The sequence below is a fragment of the Corylus avellana genome, chromosome ca2, assembly GCF_901000735.1.
Source record: "Corylus avellana chromosome ca2, CavTom2PMs-1.0".
Taxonomy (NCBI): Eukaryota; Viridiplantae; Streptophyta; class Magnoliopsida; order Fagales; family Betulaceae; genus Corylus; species Corylus avellana.
Genome location: NC_081542.1, coordinates 29,894,246 through 29,903,388, shown reverse-complemented (window position 1 = coordinate 29,903,388; position 9,143 = coordinate 29,894,246). Strand labels below are relative to the sequence as shown.

Sequence of the window (9,143 nt, the reverse complement as noted above, 5' to 3'; positions counted from 1 at the left end):
TTTAAAATTAAAGTAATAAAAAATTATTATGCTGACATGGCAAAACAGTGCGTTTTGATTGGGACTAATGGGCGTTACACAAATTTGAGAAAATTTAACGATAGGGATTTATTTGGCATTTCAATTAACCTAGGGAGTAAAAAAACTACAAAAAAAAAAAAAAAAAAACCTTATGGATTTTACAATTTTGACGAGTTGGCTCAGGGATTTATAATATATGTACCCTGATAATAATGCATAATTTTATAAATCTACGTATTTCCTTTTTGTCTTTGAAGCTTCTTTAAGAAGCTTGTGGAAATTTTTCTCTAGGCAACGATCAGTGTTTTGAAATTTCATTACATATATGTAAAATTTATGTCTGTTGTTCAATCAAGGTGGCTATATAGGCTTTGATTGGCAAAGCCTTTTCTCTTACGCACCGTAGTTGATATAGATTGAAGTGAAAAAAAAAAAAGTAAGCATGTTTGGTATAAAAAATAAAAAAGTGGTATGGAAAAGTAAAACAGTTTTGTTTTATAGTGATTTTTTTAATTGAATAGTAATAAAAAAGTGAATGATGTGATATAAAAAGTTAAAAAAGTTAAAATATTTTGATGATTTTTTTGAAAAATTGTGCATGAATAGTAACAAAGGAAAAGAAAAGCTTGCCAAACTAAGCCATATTCTCCTTGCGTGATCTGATAAGGAGCAATCAGATTTTGAAAATGGTTTGAGAGGTTGTTTGTTAACAATCTTCCCTCCGCTCGCCTCAATATTATTCACTTCTTTTTTTCAAAAAAATTAACATCAAAACATTCCTTAGGGCAAACTTCACTTTAGACCCATGAAGTACCACTTGATTTGACATATCCCCCCATCCTCCCGAACTTTGAAACCTCTCCATTTGGACCATAAACTTTCAAATGAAGTCAATTTAAACCCCTTTGTCAGATGTAGCCATTAACTTTTAACGGCAATACCTAAAAAGACAAAAAATTCCCCTGATTTTCATTTTTTTTAAAAAAAAGAAAAAAAGAAAAAAAAAACCGTGAGTCTGGCCGTGACCCACCCAGGTTTGGCCAGAGACCCGCGTAGCTCTCGGCCAAAGACCCATACGAGTCTGGCCATCCAACCTGGGTCATGGCAAGACCCGTGTGGGTCTTGCCTAACCCATGCTGGGTCTCTGGCCGAGACCCATGCGGGTCTAGCCACCCAACTTGGGTCATGGCAAGACCCGCGTAGGTCTTGCCTGACCCATGCTGGGTCTCGGCCAGAGACGCACCGTGGGTCATAGCTAGATTTTTTTTTTTTTTTTAATTTGGAAGTAAGGGTAAATTTGGATTTTTCTTTTTTTAAAAAGTCAGGGGTATAAACATCATTGTCTCATTTAACGTTTTAAATCTGACAGAGGGGTTCAAATTGACTGCAATTGAAAGTTTAGGGGTCCAAATTGAGAGGTTTCAAAGTTCCTGGGGGGGGTATGTCAAATCACGTGGTAGTTTAGAGATCTAAAGTGAAGTTTTCCCTACTTTTTATATCACATCATTCACTTTTTACTATTATTCAAATAAAAAAATCACTATAAAAACAAAATTTTTCTTAACGATAAGCTATGTTTCGTTATAGTAGGGGTTCGAATGTTTGAGGAAACTAGCGAGCGTATGAGGTAAGTAAATACTTACGACTGCTTTCTTTAAAAATGTGTGATATGTTAGTTGATTGAGCACGCATATGTTATGAGCATAATTAATTTTTATGGAATTTGGTAATTGTCTTAATAACTGATTAATGAGATGCATTGTATGACATTTAATACCGGTACGTGCAGTATAACGGACATGGGTTTACTATATATACTTCATTTTGGGGGAAACTACCTTTTGCCCCATGAACTATAACGCCTTGGCACTTTTCCCTATGTACTGCCAACTGTACTACTTTGCCCCCATGAACTACTAGTTTGTGCCCAAAACCCCTTTCTGTCAGTCAAAGCCGTTAACTCAAACGGTCAACCCGTCACTTTGCGTCACGTTAACCCCATGAACTACAATGCATTGTCACTTTGACCATCTAAGTTAACGGCTTCGACTAACGGAAGGGGGTTTTGGGCACAAAATGGTAGTTCATGGGGGCAAAGTAGTATAGTTGGCAGCTCATGAGGGGAAAGTGCCAAGGCGTTGGAGTTCATGGGGGCAAAGTAGTACAGTTGGCAGTTCATGGGTCGAAAGTGCCAAGGCGTTGTAGTTCATGGGGGCAAAAGGTAGTTTCCCCTTGATTTTATGATCAAATGTGTGCGTGTTATATGGGCCTTTGATCTAATGATTGTTTCGTGACTGGCACAGCCATGTTTAATTGGCGGGTTACTATAGGAAGTACATTATTTGTAGCGTGAGCCACCCGAGGTCGAATTCGGTCGCACTACTAGTTATGGACAGCAGTATGCAATATTTGGGGCACCAATTGTTATGACCCCAAAACTGCCCTTGACCATTTTGGTAGGGACACTGGTAACCCCTCCAATCCAATTAACTAGTAACTGTCTGAAGGTGTTTCCCATGATTGTACTCAGAGTAATTATAATGGAAGGTGACAATGACAAATCCGAGTTAACTAAAATAAGTCAGCAAGTGTGCATATACTATCATCAATCAAGACTGAGAGCTATTAATTGAAGTACACTTATCCTAATCTAACATGGATCAAGCAAAATGGACATTGTCTTTTCTTCATAAGGTCATTTTAAACAACTTGATAAGTCGCAAATACTGCATACATCTAATACTTAGTAAGTAAAAGAAGCATAGTAAAAGCATAGTTTTGTTTTGGCAAGACATAAGTGTAATCCCAGCAACAATCGCCTATAAATTTAATGCAGAAAAACTAGTGCTTCAATAGTTCATAACTATCATGTATGGTTTACTTGAGATATTACCCATTCTTAGTAGGGTTGGCGCTGTCCCGAGAAACCTGTAATACAATGCGAGTGCCCCGACCATTGTACTCTACTGTTCATAACTAGCTGCCCGACCAAGTCTGATCGCATGTGGCCCAGCTACTAATAATGTACGTCTTGACAGTCCTGTAGTGACTTGCCAATCAAACATGGCTACGCCGGTCACCAAACAACTATTGACTCCAAGGCCTATATAACACACACACACACACACACATTTGACCGTAGAATGAAATTATATATATATATATATATATAGTAAGCCCATGATCATTATACCACATGTACCGGTGTATCATGTCATACACTGCATCTCATTATCAATTATTAAGACAATTACTAAGTTGCATAAAGGTAAACATGCTCATAACATGAACGTGCTCAATCAGCTGATATATCGCACGTTTTTAAGAAAAGCAGTCATAAGTATTTACTTATCTCATACACTAGCTTGAATCCTTCGACATTCTGAATCACTGTTATAACGAAACATGATTCTTCCTTATACGTAGTACTAAAGAACTTACTAGAGACACATAAGGTCTTAATCGAGAACAACTAGTTAGAAGATCACAAAACCCTAATTTTACACATTTTGAACACTAGTCGAATGTTCTGCCAATGAACCGAACGTTCAAGCTCGATGACGAATGTTCGGACAGGATATAGAAAACTTTCGGTCAGAGGCCGAAATGGATGTTAAGCTCTTATCCTCAAATCACTACATAATAAACCATATCTTAGGCTCTAAATGAGTGCATGCATGCATAGTAAACCATGATATTATAAAAGTTGGGGAAAACAAGAAGTGTTTTTAAAACATTTGAAAATCCTTCTCTTTTAAGAGAAACGATACACAAACTCATCATGGTATCTTTAAAACTTGCAAGGAACATGAAAATAACAAGAATAACATGAAAACTAAGTTAATGCAGAGGAGTTTACCTTGAAAGTGGCAAACCAACCCAAAATCTTTTCATTCTCTCCCAAAAATATCCTTTCACTCTAAGATTAGTGTTTCTGGTGTAAGGGTGGGTTTAGGGGCAAGAGGGAGGGGGTATTTATAGGTGTGGGAGGCGTGCTGGTGTCTGAAAATGTGGAGAATGGGTTAAAATTGCTTTTCAGACTGTCACCGAACACTCAATACTAAGGTGCGAACGTTTAGTGTTCTATTACACAGTAGTTTTAGGGTTGCAGGTCGAACCTTTGGTCAATACTCAATGGTTTCAATTGGGTAAACGAACGTTCGGGATGGTCCCCTGTCGAACGTTCGCACTAACGTCATGATCTAATGGTCGGTGGTCCTTGTTGAACGTTCGGCTAGAGAGCTGAAGTTGGATTTTTAGGGCTATACTGTAGTGAGAGCTTAGTCAAAAGGATTGACACTTCTTTAAAAGGTTTAAGGGTGTTTTATAAGTTAAAATGAATGGTTGTTTTTAATAAATCTTTTTTGGATATTTTGGGGCATCACATTTGTATTGTATTACAGGTTCTTCGGGAAAGCGCCAACCCTGTTAAGAATGGGTAATATCTCGGATAGACCATACATGATAGTTATGACTTATTAGCACATTAGTTTTCTTCATTAAAACTTATAGGCGATTGTCGCTAGGATTGCACCTATACATCTCAAAAACCAAAACTATATTTTCTGGTGCAATAACAAAGGCAACACCTCATTTGCTTGCTACAACAAATACATGTTTACTTACTAAGTCTTAGTAAGATTTACTCATATCATACTCGACTTGGATTACAACAAATACATATCAAGAGCTCATATCATACTCGACTGTAAGATTTACTAAGTCTTAGACTTACACAGTGTTTGCGGCTTGTCAGGTAATTTGTTTTAAGAAGACTTTTAAAGAAAAGAAGCCTGAAGACTATTGTATTTATATTAGGTTTGGTTAGAATATTGATAATTCAATTAGTAGCTCCCAATTTGTGATTAGTGATAGTATATGCATGCCTAGTGACTTAATTTAGATAACTCAGATCTGTCATTTTCACTTTCTGTTACAATTACTCTAAGTATGCTTGATGGAGGATACCTTCAAACAGTTAGCAGTGAACTGAACTTGAGTGATTGTTAGTAACCCTACTAAAATGATCAAGGCCAATTTTGAGGGCGTTACATAAATGATTTATTTTTGTTGCCTCAGGTCATTTATTTTTGCTTTCTACATGTTCATATTCTAATAAGTTAAATTATTTTAAAGCAGTTGCACCAGTCAATTATCAGTTAATTGGTCTTAGAAAATTTTCAATAACAATCTAAGTTAATCAAAATTAATTACTTTCATTTGGAGATGTTACAAATATGTTATATGAGCATTATGCTCTAAAAACTGTTGGTAATAGTGCTCTAAGTATTTCGTTGTAGACTTTTTTCAGAGAGTGAGATTCTCGAGCCTTATTCCATAAGAAATAAGGCTGCGAGGCGAACCAATAAGTTAATTTAGTTAATTAATTTTCTGGGACATTACAAGTAATTTGCAAGGTTTTAAAATGATTGTTCAGAACATTACAAAACAATTTTTGAACTTAAAATTTAGTTTCAATGACTTATTAATTTGTATTAAAGATCTTGTATTTGTTGTTCCGTAAAAAATAGTAATATATATATTACTTTACGAAAACTATTACCAGTGACCACTATGTTGTCGTCAATATATTGATGACATGTGCTGTATACTTATTTTAGATACCATATTAGTGACAACAATATTGTAGTCATTGATAGTTTAGATGCATTCATATTGGTTATAAGCTTAGACAAAGTGAAAAAAAGAACAAAGAAAAATTACACAACTAAGTTTCAGTTTAATAAATACTACAGAAGATTCACGCCTATGAAACCAAATCCATTTATCTATTCTTAAAGTAGGAGTAGAAAAAGGAAAAAAGAGAAAGGGTTTTATTCCTTAGTATAATTTTTTCTATCTAAGTACCTCCAATCACCTCTCTTCTTCCACCCTGATGAAAAGGGAGGGAAGCTTTGTTCATTTTGAAAGCAATTAGCAGGATCAACTTTAGTCTTCACATGTACCAACCTGTTAAAGTTGTTCTTGAAATATTTATTTCCCCATATGCTCGCCCGTCTATAGCTTGTGTTGCCTTTACCATTTGTTCCAATGTCAAGGTCCCTGTAATTAACATATGCAGCTCTTGGAGATTTCGGAACGTAGGGAGCCATGTAGCTGTAAAGCCTTCTTATCCAACTTATATACCTTTCGGATGCCGCAGTTTCTTCTTCTTACCAGAACACTGCGTAAAAGATTTTGTTGATATTACCAGCTCTATGTGGGAAAGGAGTTGCAGATTCTGAAATTTCACTCATTCTGCCCCCATACGGAGTCAGAACCATTAAACCTGTTTCTCCCTCTTTCTCGTAAAACCTTTGCCAGATGCCTTCCAACCCAAGTTCTGGAATTGGTTCCTGGACATAGTCAGATTTTGCTTTAAAATGGTATCTTGTGGGTGGAGTCCTGTTGAGCAAAACATCCAAGGATTCGCCACTTCTGAAATCAGCAAAGTAGAGGATAGATTCAATCCAACTCATTTCAATGCAATCTTCTCTCACCAAACCCAGCTCAGGAAAGCTCTGTTTCATCATTGGAAGGAGCTTATCAATCCCTCCAAGATACAAGGACTCGAATGAAGCTTGGATGGTCCTCTTCCCTTCTTGGCTGGAATTGACACTTGTTAAGCTGACGCGAACTAACAAGTCTTCGTGAAGCTTGGCTGTAACATATTGCCACCGGTGGACAAGCTTCGTTGCATTTTGTTCCAAGTTCCGATTAACCGTGAAAACAGTCACAGTTGACGGAACGCGAACTAACTTGATTTTCCATGAAAGAACGATTCAAAAGTTCACCCCTCCTCCTCCTCGAATCGCCCAAAACAGATCCTCTCCCATGGATCCTCTGTCAAGGATTCTACCCTTAACATCATTCAATTGGGCGTCGATAATATTGTCAGCAGCAAGGCCATATTTGCGCAACAACGTGCCGTACCCTCCATCGCTGAAGTGTCCACCAACTCCCACAGTTGAGGAACTTCCTGCCGGAAAGCCAAGAGTTCTACTTTTCTCTGCGATCCTATAATAAACTTCAATGTTCCAACAGTAGCTCTGAAGATAGTAGGAACTAATCGTCATTGCAAGAACTTGTCCTCTTTGGTAATCAAATGAACAGAACCATTCCAGAAAGCATCGGGAAGCTGACAATGCTTTTTTCCCTGGACCTTGATTGGAATTCTTGGGAAGGTGTCCTAACTGAAGCTCATTTTCAAAACCTCACCCAATTAAAATCTCTTTGGTTGTCTACGGAAGTTTCTGCAAATTCAACGTTGGTTTTAAAAGTCAAACAGGACTGGGTTCCTCCTTTTAAAATGATAGACCTTCAATTAACAAACGTGCGGATCGGCCCAACCTTTCCAACTTGGCTTAAAACCCAAAATGAACTCAATGTTCTTGTGCTCGAGAATGCTGGCATTTCTGACTCCATTCCACATGGCCTTTGGAAGTCTTACCCAAATGTCACCGATTGGAATCTATCTCATAACAAACTACGCGGGCAGGTACCGTACTTTAAATTTCAACCTTTGGTTGCTCGTGTTGATTTGAGGTCCAACAAGTTAGAGGGTCCACTTCCACTTTTTCATATAATCTAAGCGATATATTCCTTGGTAATAATATGTTTTCTGGACCTATTCCAAAAAATCTAGGTGAGTTATTGCCCAACTTGCAATGGTTGGACTTCTCTTCAAATTCAATTATTGGCAGAATTCCCCATTCTATTGGAATGCTAAATGAATGAGGCTTTCTTATTTTGAGAAATAATTTCCTGTCTGGGAAACTCCCACCTCTTTCGAAGGATTTATAGTAGTTAAAGATATTGGACTTAGCAGACAACAATATATCTGGCAATGTTCCAAGTTCAATGCGATATTTGAGATCACTGGAGGTATTATCATTGAGCCAAAATCATCTTGATGGAGAGTTTCCTTCTTTCTCTAGAAACTATAAAAACTTGCAAAGCCTTGATCTTGGAAGGAACAAATTCTCTGGAAAACCTCCAACATGGTTAGGAGAAAGTCTACCATCTTTATTGAGGTTGAGACTAAGGCCCAACTTGTTTCAGGGGGACATACCTCAACAATTATGTCTTCTTTCAAATCTCCAAATCCTAGACCTTGCACACAATGATTTTTCAGGAGTAATCCCTCAATGTTCAGGAAGCTTGCGTAGTAATGAGAATGGACTTCTTTTTTTAGACTATAATTACCAAATCTTTTTGGTTACCAAAGGAATAGAATATGGATATGGTTATACTTTTTTTGATCTTGTATATTATATAGACCTTTCGAGTAACAATTTATCAGGAGAAATACCTGATAATATAACAGGTATCACAGAATTGGTCATCATGAATTTATCAATGAATCATCTCACTGGAAGAATTCCTAAAAAAATTGGAAATTTACACAAGTTACAATCACTTGATCTCTCAATGAATGAGCTTTATGGTCCTATCCCTGAGAGCTTGTCTAATTTGACCTTCTTAAGTTACTTGAATTTGTTGTTCAACAACTTGTCTGGGAAAATTCCAACTGGGAATCAACTTCAAACTCTTGATGACTCATCTATTTACGGAGGTAACTCTTTACTCTGCGGACCTCCTCTTTCGTCCAAGTGTTCCAAGGATGAAACTAATTCTAAAGTAACACCAAATGGTGGTAACCAAAAGGGAACGGGAGTTGAGTCATTCTCGTTCTAGATTAGCATGGTAGTTGGGTTTATTGTTGCATTTTGGGGAGTTTGTGGTACATTGATTATCAAAACATCATGGAGACAAGCTTACTTTCGCAGCTGTGATAATTTGAAAGACAAGATTGTTGTTTTCGTTATGGTCAAAATTGTTTGCTTACTAAGGAAGGTCTGTGGGCTTAGGAGCTTTTCTTAATATGTATAATTTATGTATTGTAAGTTTTTCAGGTTGTTGGAATAATGTGTGATCCAAAATGCTTCAATCTTCACTTGTCAAAGTCATTATTTCTTTTATTGTATCGCATTTTCCAAAATTCATTTCTCATCACTTACTATTATATTTTCATTCTTTATTTAATGGTGCAGCAATAAAATGGTGAGCGAACAGTTGGCTAAAGAAAAGACAAGGCCTTAATTTATAATTTTAACCATCAT

General features: G+C 36.8%; 1 protein-coding gene and 1 pseudogene across 1 annotated transcript; one reads left to right on the top strand and one right to left on the bottom strand.

Moving 5' to 3' along the window:
- Nucleotides 1-5,855: 5,855 nt before the first annotated feature.
- LOC132169556 (tetrahydroberberine oxidase-like) lies at nt 5,856-7,097 on the bottom strand (annotated as a pseudogene).
- Nucleotides 7,098-7,126: 29 nt separating this feature from the next.
- LOC132169555 (receptor-like protein EIX2) lies at nt 7,127-8,718 on the top strand. Its single transcript, XM_059580576.1, has 2 exons — nt 7,127-7,583; nt 8,300-8,718. The coding sequence occupies exons 1-2, from the start codon at nt 7,127-7,129 to the stop codon at nt 8,716-8,718; spliced, it is 876 nt and encodes a 291-aa protein (XP_059436559.1).
- The last annotated feature ends 425 nt before the right edge of the window (nt 8,719-9,143 follow it).